Raw genomic sequence first — 14,210 nt, forward strand, 5'->3', positions numbered from 1 at the left:
AATGGGAACCAAACCTCTCAGTTTTCTTGGAGTACAAATAGATCACATGAACGATAAACTCATGGCTCGGAACCTGGATAAAGCTGTTGCAATGGTAACACAGATGACCCCTTTCTGGTATAAGCTGCCACTCTTTTTAATGGAAAGTGTGACAATAGCAAAAGTGGTAACCCCTCCCAGATTGCTTTAGAATATTGTGGCTCTATGTACCATAATCAGGACGGGATTCTTCAGGAATATGACCAGGTTATTGACAAGAGTTATTTTGGGAGAGCAGGAAAGACAGGGGCAATATGAAAGGTAATGAGATCGCTTGAAGATGGAGGCGTGGGTACTCCAAATTTCCAATTACATTGTATAGCATCCCATTTGCAGTGGGCAATGAGATGAATGGGTGGTCAAACACGGTTACTCACTCGTGAAGGTGTCCAGATGCTGAGAACCCTGATGCTAAGGGAGGGTTCCGTTAAAAAGCTGGGTTTTGAGTCCTTTCCTGAACTCCGGTAGAGATGATGAGGTCCAGAAGTGAAGGGGGAAGTTGTTCCAGGACTTTGCAGCGCGGTAAGAGAAGGAGCATCCTCCACTCTTGCTTCGGCGGATGCAGGGGGTGTGAGCGAGGGACAGGGAGGCAGAGAACAGGTGTCTGGAGGGTTGGTGGAAGTTCAGGCGGTGGTCGATGGATACTGGTCCTCGGTTGCGTAGGGCTTTGTAGGTGTGGATCAGCATCTTGAATTGACATCTCTTTTCAATGGGGAGCCAGTGGAGATTCTTGAGGCGGGGTGATATGGGTCTGCTTAGGGAGGTTGAGGAGGACTCTGGTTGCTAAATTCTGTATTGTCTGCAGTCTCTTTAGTGCAAGGTGATTCCTATGTAGAGTGCGTGTTGAGGCAGACCTGGAGAGAGAGGAGCTATTGACAGCCCCAAGTGGGCACTAAATACGGATTGTGTTTTCAGGGGGATGCAGGCCTGACTAGAAGTTACCCTAGGGCACTCAGAGAAGCTACTACTGGGCAGAGGTTTCGGAAGTGGAAAGAAGTGAGAAAAACTTACTGTACTGAAATGCCCCCATAGTGCTTACTTAAGTTCTGACCATGCTCAGTTACTGAGACAGGAGGTCCTTCTGAAAACAGACAGATCAGAGAGCAAATGCTTGGATGCGGACGTACGAAACTGTAACCATATTACATAACACGCTGGTATCTACATTTTACCAAGACATTAAAACACTGATGAGGGGACATGTGATTAGAAAACAGGGCAGCAGCTAACGGAGAAAGAATGGTCCACTAGCCTCGAATATTCCAAGAAAGTCATGATAAATCCATGTTCAAATTCACACAGTATTTACACCAACAGTGAGAATTGCAAAAATGTACTCCTGCTCATCAGACCAATACCCCAGAAGCCAGACAGTAAAGGTAGATTTCTTCCACGTGGCCTGGGAGTGTGGGACGGTCAAGCAACAGTGGGAGGAATTTTAAGCGCTGCTCTCAGGCATAACTGGTAAGAGATTAGAGGTCTCAATCGGGATAAGATTATTAGGACAGATGCACAGGCCTAACAACTCTAAGCCAACCTATAGATGTATGAACTTGGCATTGGCAGTAACTGGGAGTAACACATCCATGAACTGGAAATCACACAGATCCCCTAGTGTCACTGAAAGATTAATTGAAATGGGCGGGGACCGTAGTGGCAGCACTCGAGGCACAGCAGTGGTGATGGGGCATCGGTATATCACATAAGGAATAGGTTGCCATTGTGGGGGCACTCATCACTAAATCTGATGACAGACCACCATTAAAAAGGCAGAGGCTGTATGTAGGTGCTAATTATCCTATTTGCATACACCATTCAATGTGGGTACTACTGGTTCCATTAGCACAACTGCTCATTCCGCAGCACTGAAGACCAAAGGCCCCTGATCTCCACTTCTCCCAGATGGCTGCGCCAACGATGCCCCAACGCATCCATCAGCACTGCAAGCTCTTGGTGGGGTATGGAGAACGGCCGCCAGAGAACAGGTTGAGGTCTCCTTCGAAATGAAGGTGCTGTTTGAAACACAACCCCAGTATTAAGCTCCTTAGAAGTGAAGGTTCCACTCGAAGGATCGCACGGGCCTGCAGCTATGGAGGACCAGCAGAATTCACTAGGATAAGGGTCCAACAAGCCTCAGAACAACATGTGACAGAATCCAGGATTGAGCTTGAAACCTCCGAATGATACCCTGGAAGACCCAGAATTACTGTGGGGTGGAACAGCCCTGAACAACACTGTGCCCCGGGCAGCTGCAATGAAGAGAACCGTCTGTGTGAGGCTCTGATGGGTGTTCGGCTTGTTGAGGGAAAACCCCAAAGAGGTCAGGAGTGGGCTGCTGTCAAGGAGTGGTCGATGACTGACTGCAGCAAGCCCTCCCTGAGCAGCCAGTTGTAAAGACACTGAACATATGTAGCCCAGACTTCCGCAAATGGGCATTAACCACGGCCATTACTTTTGTGAACATCTAACCGACTGGCGGAAGGCTGTAGGGGAGCACAACAAACAGAGTGCTCCGACCCTACTGTGAACTGCAGAACTGTAGGTCCGACCCTACTGTGAACTGCAGAACACCTGTAGGTCCGACCTTACTGTAGACATATTAACTCCCTTTTACACATTATATAAAAATAATTAAAGGAGTCTAAAAGTATTTTTCTGTGTTTTTTATGCACGTTCGTATCTTTCACTCATCGCTGCATATTTTCTTTAACAAAATTGTGAGCACTGGATCTTGTTCTATTCCAGCTAAAGACTTGATATGCTTTACAAAAAATGTGCAATGAACAAAATGAATTGGCATATAAACATCGGGTAACGGCCGGTTCGCACCTCGGCCTGGTGCATTCTGTTGCATTGGGCCAAGCACCTCTCTCAGCCACTCTTCAGTTAATGTGCTTCTGCTGATCTAGGACTTTAGAGAACCTCTCTCAGCCACTCTTCAGATAATGTGCTTCTGCTGATCATTGACTCTAGTGAACCACTCTTTTCTACACTAAGGCTTACTACCCCAGGCTCTCGTGAATATTAGGAGCCTCCCTTGTTTTAAAATATAAAATACCATGGACCCACATGGCACCAGCCACCAGCGTGCAAGAGCGCTGCTGGACAAATTCTCTGGGTTGAGTCTGCTGCCTGGGAATAGTCAAAAGGTGAGGACTCTTCAGTAAGAAGTATCTATCAGAGAATTTCAATTTCAGCTGGTACCTTCATTTGTTTGAGTTCAAAGGAAGAACGCAGACGGTGTGCATTCAAATGAGGGTACCAATGCATGTCTTTCTTTTGTTTCTCATTTAAGCTGAAAAGAGCTGCAATCAGATTTACTGATAATTTTGGAAGCGTTACGCTGGATTTCAACCCAAGGATTGTAACGGGTTAATGTGGCGAATGTGTTTAATGGTGTAGTAGCGGTGGAAATCACATGCCTGTTTTGGAGTTGGTGAGAAACAATGTGCCAGCAAATAAGAGGAAGATAACAATTGCAAATGGTCCCAATGCTCGATTTGATAGTAATCCTGGTAAGGGACAGCTTTGTTGTGCTCCTTTGCTAATAAGTATGTTAAAAAAGTAAGCAACTGGCGTAGACCCCTTCTCTACCCTACTGACGTCCATATGTATCATGATAATGTATTGCTAGGGTGCTGCTTTGATGGATGTATACTTCGATGAGTGAAAGGGGTCCAGAAAGAACTCCATCTCATGTCTGCGCGATGGAAGGCAATCCTCTCCTGGTGGCAGGAGTGCGCTTGTGTCGAGTTTATCAGTGTCCGATCCCTTCTGGGCACTTTCACTCCTGAAAGAGGTGCTAGTTTCCGGCCAGCTCATTAGCAGGCATGTGATGTCACTATTTTATTTATTTATTTTTTTTTTGAAAAACCTTTATTGACGTTTCAATCATTTACACGTATGGGCCTACAACCCCCCGGGGCCGGCCGCTAAGCAATCAGAACAATAAAAGCACATGTAAACACAGGCGGCACCTCGGAGAGCAAAGTCTACAATACAGTATAGTCCGGCCAATGAGCCGCTCAGGTAGGACACCAGGAGAGAAAGGGTTTTTCATTTTATAATAAAACAAAACAGTAGGATCAGGTGCCAAACAGTTTCCCAACAGCGATAAGGGGCAAGGATAAGAGACGCAAGCAGCAAGCAGCAATACATTGAATCAATGGCGCAGACACGGGAAAGTACGGATGGGGAGAAATATCAAAGATAGTTGCGCCTACAGGTCCCCGTACCTAAAGCCCAGCGAACCCCCCGGAAACTGTGGCACACATTAAGAGCAAGCGATTCACAATAAGAGAGGTGTACCGCGCTGATCCCAGAAAAACAAGCAAAAAGAAACAGAGAAGAAAAAGGAGGCCATGGAAAAAGAGATAAAGACTAAAGAGTCCCCTCCCCCATCCCCCCACCCTGCACCTCTGCGAATGAGTATGGCCCCACCCCCCAGCAGTGTGCCTGTCGCCCTGGAACTAGACCCGAAATATAGAAGAGACAGGGAAAAAAGGAGTAAGAAAGAGCCCCCCCAGACGGGGGGGCGGAAGGAATGTAATAAACTGGAGGAGGGCCTTCAAAACATACCCCCGGCTTCTCCCTCCCGCACGGTGAAGTCTCCCCACAGCAAACAATTAGCAGCACCAAGTTGATCATATCAAAAAAGGAGGGGGGGAGTGGGGAGCATTATGCACCAACTATGCGAATAACCATGAGAGCACGCAACCATGAGTCCGCCTGTCTACTAGGTGACCACTCCCGAAGGATCAGCCTCAGCCTTGACCGCTCTTTGCGATTCTGCCCATGCCTGCCCCTCGACCCAGCACCATGTCCGATGTCCCAAGGTACAGGAGTGTCCAAAAACAGTCGGGAAGCGACGCACACAGGTGGGGTGGAAGTCTCTGAGCATCAGCACGGACCGCTACATGGGGGGGCGTCTTTTCCAGTGCTGCCCCAGGATCTGCACTGCACACAAGGTCCAGACAGGCTGAAGCAGTCAAATGAGACACACGTTGCTGGAATCGTCCCTGGGCCGCCGGAGACCGCGCACGGGACAAGGCCACCATCTTCCGCTCAGGTCCAATACCTCCGGAGCAGATCAAGCCCACAGTTAGCCGACCACACGGTAGCATACTGTCCGGAGTGTCCGGCTGTACACTAATCGCGGGGGGGGCCGCAACATCTTCCTCCTGTGTGCAGTGTGGAAAGCCACTGTGTACTTGTGGACCAGCATGCCGCCACTGTCCCAACGCTGATACCACACCATCTAGCTTCCTCCCCAGGACCCCGGCGCCATGAGCCAAGGAGTAATGAAGGGCACCAAGGGCCTCCAGGAGGTCGCCGTACCCCAGAGCAGCTCTCTCCGATCGCTCTGCCACACTCCCGACCGTCACACACCCCCAGTCCCGCTGCGTCCCAGCGGACAGGATGGTAGGCTGCATAGTGACAAAATGGCCGCTGGGAAGGCCCGACTCGTATTGGGGCCAGGACCCCGGGACCAACGCCTCAAGGTCCACGTCGCTGAAGACAGGGATCCTGGGGGAGTAACAGATTCAACCGTTGCGCGGTCACGGGCAATAGTCGTCTCCGCCACGGACCAGCTCCCGCAAAAAGCCGGGAGCAGCCCGCAAGGATCAGGGCGAACCAGGGACGGCGTCCGGGCAGCTCACCGTCAAAGGCAGGGGCAAACACCACAGAATCCGAGAATTGCACACCCGGGCATGTCCTCGGTCCGCAGCGCTCAGCAGGGGGGGAGCGACCACAGCAAAATGCAGGCCGAGGGGAGCACCACTCCGGCGGACCGACTCCACCCAGTCACCACAGGCCGCTGTTGTTAAACTGCCGCCCGGCCAAGGCGTCCACTCGAGGTCCCGGCTTCGGGACCGCACGGGCCGCAAAGTTCAATCGCTGATTTCTCCGGCGGTACTGCAGTCAGAAACCTCAGGGTCACACGATCGGTTGCCACTTTCGTTTACGAACACGATCTCGTAGCGCAGAATAAGGATCTCATGCAGGATATCCGTGCGGGATGCGGAGGTTCACGGAGCCGGGAATCTACGCTGCCGTCCCGGTCGCCATCTTGGCTCCTCCCATGTGATGTCACTATTGATGTCACATACATATGAGATGGAACTGGGAGGGATTCCCTGGCCCACCCAAGGATCAAGCTGGTAGGCTGAGCTACAGGAGAGGGTAAGTGCAGCTAATACTGCCCCCAGCTCCTCTGTAGCCATCCTCACCAGCTGGATCCACATTTCTTTTTTGGTTGGGAGTAAGAGCTAGGAGACAGACGAATAGGAGATGCCCAGCTTTTCCCACCCTCCCTAATATATTACTCCTCCCACTCGTGCAACAGAATAATTGACCCTGAAAGGAGGGATTGGACGGTAAAGACCTAGAATTCCTCACAAAGCTCCATCTCCGAATGCTTCTCTGTCCATGTTCTAAAATCTGCCTATTAGTCATATACGAAAACCTGTTACAATAGAGTAAGCTCAAATAGTGTCTTGTTAACATACTAATACTGTTCATTAATAGTTGCTCAATAATGTTTAGTAAGGTTAATAGATTGATGACTTGAAAATATTATTCTTGTTTTATTTAGTTAAAAATATGAAGAAGGCGTTTTGCCAGCTTACCTTTTCAGTGTCCAAACTCGTCATCTCATCGTGCCTTTTTTGAGTAAAGACAATAGTGAAGACTGCATGGGAGCGGCTGCTGGTCTCATTCATGTTGGTTGCTGCAACAGTTCTGAAGTGAAAATTGTGATAGCAGTCAAAACACAGAACAATGTCTGGTGTCAGAACTACCGAAAGCTTAACTTGCGCTACATAGATTTAAAAGAAACTACACATCATGTAGCTGCAAATATGGCAAACCCAGTGGAGTACTCTGGGATTACATGTAAAGGTTCAAACTTACTGAAATACATTGACTTACATGTGAGATAAACTAACTTACTTGTAAGGAACATGTTACTTACCCTGTAAGCATCTGCTCTTAGAGTGTAGTGCTGTAGATTCACATGCTGTGCATGCTCCTGCCTCTAGGATGTAGCTTGGACGTTTGTCACTTGTTTTTCTTCTAAGAAGCTTTTTTGAGTCACAACGTATGAGGATAAGCTACTTAACTGTAACTGTGGTTCTCCATTATTGGTATCTTTCATAGATTCACAAACTTGAATCATTTACAGAAGTGTGAGTCCCATGGTACATAATAGAGCAGTACAATAAAGCACACATAGCTAATGGCTAAAATACATTCATTTGCTTAGCTTATCCACATAATTTATAAGGAATCATACTTCAGTCAATCATGCGACAGCACTCTCTAGAAACACCCCGCACAAAGTCATCTTCCCTCAGACTTTCAAGCAGTAGTAGGAACTAAATCTTTATAAAATAAGGGGAGCCTGTACGAGGAGGGGGATGGGTTGCATGGGAATCTATGCTAGATGCCAATACTGGAGAGCCACAGTTATAGGCAAGTAACTTATCTTATCCAGTACGGAATCTTTCATAGATTCACATGCTTGAATCAGAATAGACAGCAGTTAAAGTATTTATAAAACCATCATAAGCATAACATAATAACAGAAGATGCGTATTAAAATAAACAAAAGGCCCACCTTTTTTAAATAAATGACATAACACCGCTTATCCCACGGCTGCATCATTGCCCCCGACGATTCCTGGCCATAATTTTGCGTGAATGTATGCCTGTTCTTCCATGTCGCCGCTCGACATATACTTTCAAGAGGCACCCCGGCTTACAAAGCAGTCGCAGGAGAGACTGCTCTAATAGAGTGCGCTTTAACCTCACTTGTCAAAGGTCTTCCGGCCTTTGAGTGGCATAACTGGATAGCAGCTGAAATCCATCAAGCTACGCCTTGGAAAGTGGACCACCTTTGCGATGATTTCCTTATTCTACGAACAGTTGGTCTGTTTCTCTGAATTGTTTAGTGTGATGTAAGGATAATGTTACTTACCCAGTAAGCATCTGTTCTTGGCATGTAGAGCTGTAGAGCCACATGATGTGCATAGTTCGCCATCTAGTGTTGGGTCCCGATGTTTGCACTTGTTTTTCTTCGAAGAAGTCTTTCCAGTCACAAGGTAGGTGACTCCTCCTTTCGATGATAGTGTGCATGAGCATTAACTCCATTGTTAGATTATTTGCCGCAGAGGGTGAGAATGGAGTAGTAGTAAAGAATATGCGTACGTATATAAATTAAATAGAGAGTTGCAGCAGCTACAGGTATCCAGGGAGGCGGGTGGGTGCATGTGGTTCTACAGCTCTACATGTCAAGAACAGATGCTTACTGGGTAAGTAAAATTATCCGTTCGAGGCATGTGAGCTGTAGATCACATGCTGTGCATAGATTATATAGCAGTATCCTCCCAAAGCGGTGGCTAACCCGTAGCTGTTGGAGCCATCTTAAAAAAAGAGACTTAAGTTCTGCTTGAACCACATTGAATTGTTGTCTTGCTGACACATCTACACAATAATGTTTAGTGAATGTGTGCGGTGTAGATCATATTGCAGCTTTGCAAATGTCAACAATAGGAATGTTTCCTAAAAAAGCCAAAATGACGCCTAGCTTATGAGTGGAATGTGCCCTAGGGGTACAGTTAGAGTTCTCTTTGCTTTCACATAGCAGGTTTGAATGCACTTACCAATCCACCTTGCAATACATGATTTTGAGATAGGATTGCCTTCGTGTGGTGGTGCAAAAGCAACAAAGAGTTGTCTCATTTTACGAAAAGATGTTGTCCTTTCAGTGTAGTACAAGTGTGCTCTTCTAACATCTAAGGTGTGTAGAGCTCTTCCTGCAACTGAATCAGGTTGAGGAAAGAATACGGGTAATTCTACCGACTGATTTATGTGAAATGCAGATACGATCTTAGGTAACAATGTGTAACGCCCTGAACGTCTCAGGATCGTTTAACAGACACGACAATGAGGACGCAACCACTTGTGAAGGGTTAGTTCTTTTAATGAAGGCAAATAAAATACAAAGAACAAACAAAAGTTATAGTCACTGGAATCCTCCAGGCTAAGTACGTTACCAGCCCACAGCACGGATGGTCCTAACCGTCCTCTGCATATACGCCGATCCCGGCGTATGCCAACAGAGGGCAGAAATGAAATGGCCGACAATGCCAATCGGTAGGCTGTGAGGGGCACGAAGAGTGTTGGGGAGAATCGAGGAGTCAGGGAAACACCCAGCCGGGGTCTCTACCTGAAGGGAGCAGCCGCTCAACCTCTTCCTCAGACTGCACCGGGACGCGGAGTCACCTCCTGGTGATGCGTCACCGATACCCCAATCACAAGCAAGAAGACTGAACCGAGAGCAGCCGCTCGATCGATCCTGTGGACTTCCGAGTCTGTAACGCGGCAAACACCTCCTGGTGTGCGTTACAGCTGGCAGTCCCTGTGTCTCTGGTCGGGCTGGGAGTTACGACTCCAACCAGCAAAAGCGCCACTGCGCTTGGACTCAGCGGAGTCAAAAAGCGAAGCTCAATGGTTGACCGGTAGAGCTTCCGGGTCCTTCACAGGTGACGATGGGGCAAGACACGGCCCAGGGAGTAACGACTCGACCTACCTCCGTTCTTGCCTTACTGGAGCACCACTCCGGAACACTGCTCTTCACGAAGCAGGTACGTCGGTGTAAACACAATATCCGACAGCCTTGTACCTCCCGGTTCCTCCCTTTATAGGGCGTGTTTTCCTTGAGTTATGTAACAGCTCACCTGTTTACATAAGGGCGTGTTTCCCTTGAGTTATGTAACAGCTCTCCTGTTTACATAAGGGCGTGTTTCCCTTGAGTTATGTAACAGCTCTCCTGTTTACATAAGGGCGTGTTTCCCTTGTATGACAGGAATTCTTGACACAATGTAGGATTAGTACGAAGAACCACTTTGTCATTGTGTAGTTGGAAAAATGGTTCTTGTATGGTTAATGCCTGTAATTCACTTACTCTCCTTAATGAAGTGATTGCAATGAGGAAAGCTGTTTTCCAAGAGAGGAACTGTAGTTCGCATTTGTGCATGGGCTCAAAAGGTGGGCCCATCAACCGTGTAGGGACTATATTAAGATTCCACAGTGGAGCTGGTGGAAGTTTTGGTGGTATGACTCTTTTTAGTCCTTGCATGAAAGCTTTGATCACAGGTACTCTAAACAACGACAAATGTGGTCTATTTTAGAGATATGCGGGAATTGCCGCAAGGTGTAGTCTGATAGAGGTACAAGCCAACGCTGATTGTTGTAAGTGTAACAAATATCATAAGATGTTTTGTATGGAAGCATAAAGAGGGTTGATATGATTGTTACCACAGTAGATATAAATCTCTTCCACTTGGCTGCGTAGCAGGCCCTTGTAGTAGGTCTTCTAGCTTCCTTAATGATAGTCATACATTCTGGTGGAACGTTTAAGTAGCCAAACTCTAAGATTTCAGGAGCCAGATCGCGAGGTTTAGCTGTTTGGGATCTGGGTGTCTGATTTCTCCATGGCTCTGTGTGAGGAGGCTGTAGGTTAAATGCAGCTTTTAATGTGGAACTGCTGATAGCTCCAACAGGGTTGTGAACCAAGGTTGACGTGCCCATGTGGGAACTACTAGGATTAGTGTGAGAGACTTTGCCTGAACTTGTGAACCACTAATAGAATGAGTGGGAGAGGCGGAAAAGCGTAAGCAAATATCCATGACCAGTTCATCCACAGTTCATTGCCCTTGTAATTGCGGGTGTGGGTACCTGGAAGCGAAGCTTCGGGATTTTGCGTTTTGGTATGTGGTGAACAGGTCTATGTGAGGGACTCCCCAACTTTGAAAGTACGGGAGGAGAACCTGAGGGTGGAGTTCCCATTCGTGTATTTGCTGCCTCTGCCTGCTGAGATCTGCAATCTGGTTGTTCACTCCTGGGAGGTGTTCCGCTAGGAGATAAAGTTTGTGGTGAATGGCCCACCTCCAGATGTCTTGGGCTAAGTGGGAAAGTTGGAGAGAGTGTGTCCCCCCCCCCCCCCCCTGTTTTTGTATGCAATACATAGCTGTCCTATTGTCTGTACGAACCAAGACAGCTTTGCTCTCTAGGTGAGTCTGAAACGCTTTGAGGGCTAGAGAGATCGCAAGCAGCTCTAGATGAATGATGGGAGCAACTTCTGATGTTGACTTCAAAGGCCTTGCATTGTGTGATGTTGTAGGTGAGCTGCCCAGCCAGTGAGGGACGCGTCCGCTGTCAGTACTATATGTGGAACCGGGTCTATGAACAGCCGTCCTTTTGACAAATTTTGTGTGTTGCAGAGAGCAATGAGTACAGCCGCTTACCAACACTAGATTGGTCAATAGACCCTGTGACTGGTTGCACTGACTGGCTAAACATTCTTGAAGTGGACGCATGTGCAGCCTGGCATGGGGGACGATTATGATGCAATCAATCAATCATGTAATTTGTAAAGCGCACTACATACCCGTAAGGGTTTCAAGGCGCTGGGGGGGGGGTTGCTGCTACTGGTCAAAGAGCCAGGTCTTGAGTGGTCTCCTGAAGGTCAGCAGGTCTTCGGTTTGTCGTAGGTAGAGGTGGAGGGTGTTCCAGGTCCTGGCGGTGCGGTGGGAGACGGACCTGCCTCCGGAGGTTGCCCTACGGATGCGCGGGACCATGGCCAGGGCGTGGTCAGCAGAGCGGAGTTTCCTGTTGGGTACATAGAAGGAGAGTCGATTGTTGAGATAGGCTGGTCCGGTCTTGTGGAGTGTCTTGTGTGTGTGGATCAGGAGCTTGAAGGAGATTCTCCTGTCGATGGGGAGCCAGTGCAGGTTCCTCAGGTGGGGGGGTGATGTGGTCGCGGCGCGGGACATCGAGGATCAGGCGTGCAGAGGCGTTCTGGATTCTCTGCAGTCTGTTGATGAGCTTGGATGAGGCTCCAGCGTAGAGGGTGTTTCCGTAGTCGAGTCTGCTGCTGACTAGGGCCTGGTTGACTGTTTTCCTCGTGTTTGTCGGGATCCATCTGTAGATCTTGCGGAGCATGCGGAGGGTGTTGAAGCAGGTGGAGACTGCGCTGACTTGTTTGATCATGGTGAGTTTTGAGTCTAGGATGATTCCCAGGTTGCGTGCGTGGTCGGTGGGGACCACCATGAGTCGTCCCATGCGGAGGGGTTGAATCCGAGGATGAGGATCTCCGTCTTGTCTGGGTTCAGCTTAAGTCGGCTTTCCTTCATCCAGTCGGCGATTGCCTTCATTCCCTGGTGGAGGTTGGATTTGGCGGTGAGAGGGTCCTTGGTGAGGGAGAGGATCAGCTGTGTGTCGTCGGCATAGGAGATTATGTTGAGGTCGTGCAGTCGGGCGATGTGTGCTAGTGGTGCCATGTAGACGTTGAACAGCGGCGGGCTGAGGGAGGATCCTTGAGGGACGCCGCAGATGATCTCGGAGGCCTCGGACCGGAACGGAGGGAGGCGGACTCTCTGAGTTCTGCCGGAGAGGAAGGAGGTGGTCCAGTCCAAGGCATTCTCCCGGATCCCTGCGTCTTGGAGTCGCGTGCGTAGTGTGTGGTGGTAGACGGTGTCGAAGGCGGCGGAGAGATCCAGGAGGATGAGGGCCGCCGTCTCGCCGTTGTCTAGAAGAATCCTGATGTCGTCTGTGGCGGCGATGAGGGCGGTCTCGGTGCTGTGGTTGCTGCGGAATCCTGATTGGGACGGGTCCAGGATGTTGTTGTCCTTGAGGTGACGGGTGAGCTGGGTGTTAACTATCTTCTCGATGACCTTTGCTGGGAACGGAAGCAGGGAGATGGATCGGAAGTTCTTGAGGTCGCTCGGATCCGCCTTGGGATTCTTCAGTAGGGCGTTGATCTCTGCGTGCTTCCAGTTCTCAGGGAAGGTGGCAGTCTCGAAGGAGAGGTTTATGATGTTCCGCAGGTGGGGTGCGATGGAGTTGTGGGCTTTTTTGAAGTTGTGGTGCGGGGAGGGTCGGACGGAGATCCGGAGTGGATTGTGCCCATGGTCTTGATTGTGTCCTCGGTGCTCACGTTGGCCCAGGTTGTCAGGGTGTCGTGGGCGGTGGGGTGCGGGGGGTCCGGTGCGGCGAGGTCTGCAGGGATCGTCCGGGGTTGGAAACTGTCATGGATGTCGGTGATTTTCCGGTGAAAGAAGGTGGTGAGGGAGTCGCGCAGGGCTTGCGATGGTGGCATGTCGTTGGCACTGGAGCTGGGGTGGGAGAGTTCCTTCATGATGGTGAAGAGCTCCTTGGTGTTGTGTGCGTTGTTGTCAAGGCGGTCTGTGAAGGAGGTCCTTTTGGCGGTCCTGATGAGCTGATGCAAGACGCCATCATTCCCAGGAGTTGCATATAAACCTGAGCTGGAATCCAATGATTGGGTTGAAACTGGAGAACTAAAGTCTGAATATTTCAAATTCTGGCTGCGCTGGGGAAGGCGAGAGCCTTTTGAGTATCTATCGTGGCTCCGAGGTAGTCCTTAGTATTGGCTGGTTGGAGATGTGATTTTGTCACATTGATTGTGAACCCTAGTTGATGTAGTAACTGAATCGTTTCTGAAAGTATGCTGAAGACATTGCTGGTACGTGCTGGCTTTGTTGAGCCAGTCGTCCAAGTATGGGAAGACATGGATGCTTTGTCTTCTTAGGTTGAGCAGCTACTACCGCTAGACACTTTGTGAAGACTCTGGTGGCTGTGGTGACTCCGAATGAGAGTACCATGAACCGGAAGTGTTGACCCACTATCACAAATCTGAGGAATTTGTAATGAGCGGGGTGGATTGGAAAATGAAAATAGGCGTCTTTTAAATCTAGAGTAGACAGAAAGTCGCCTTTCTTCAGCAAAGGAAGTACTTGTTGAAGTGTTACCATGTGGAAATGATCTGACTGAATGTAAAGAGGGAGTTCTCTGAGATCTAATATTGGTCTAACAGAATCATCTTTTTTGGGTATTAGGAAGTAAAAAGAGTATACGCCCGACCGATGATGTTGCGGTGGTACGTGTTCTATAGCTCTTTTTAAAAGTAGAGACTGAACCTCTTGTTTGAGGAGGTGTAGGTGATCTGGTGAAAGGTTGTGTGACTTTGGTGAAATGTTTGGAGGAGTGTTGATGAACTCCAGGCATTAACCAGAACGGATAATCTGTAGTACCCAATTGTCTGTTGTTATTGACTGCCAGATTGGTAGGAAATCTGACAGTCTTCCCCC

General features: G+C 48.8%; 1 protein-coding gene across 2 annotated transcripts in view; it reads right to left on the bottom strand.

Moving 5' to 3' along the window:
- KIF1C (kinesin family member 1C) overlaps positions 1-14,210 on the bottom strand; it is a 949,797-nt gene that overhangs the window by 618,636 nt on the left and 316,951 nt on the right. For both annotated transcript variants that reach the window (XM_085638138.1, XM_085638139.1), the window contains exon 7: positions 6,669-6,780. In XM_085638138.1, the coding sequence (XP_085494264.1) occupies positions 6,669-6,780 (112 nt within the window). The remainder of the gene's footprint in view (positions 1-6,668; positions 6,781-14,210) is intronic.

Source organism: Triturus cristatus, chromosome 12 (assembly GCF_964204655.1).
Source record: "Triturus cristatus chromosome 12, aTriCri1.1, whole genome shotgun sequence".
Lineage (NCBI taxonomy): Eukaryota > Metazoa > Chordata > Amphibia > Caudata > Salamandridae > Triturus > Triturus cristatus.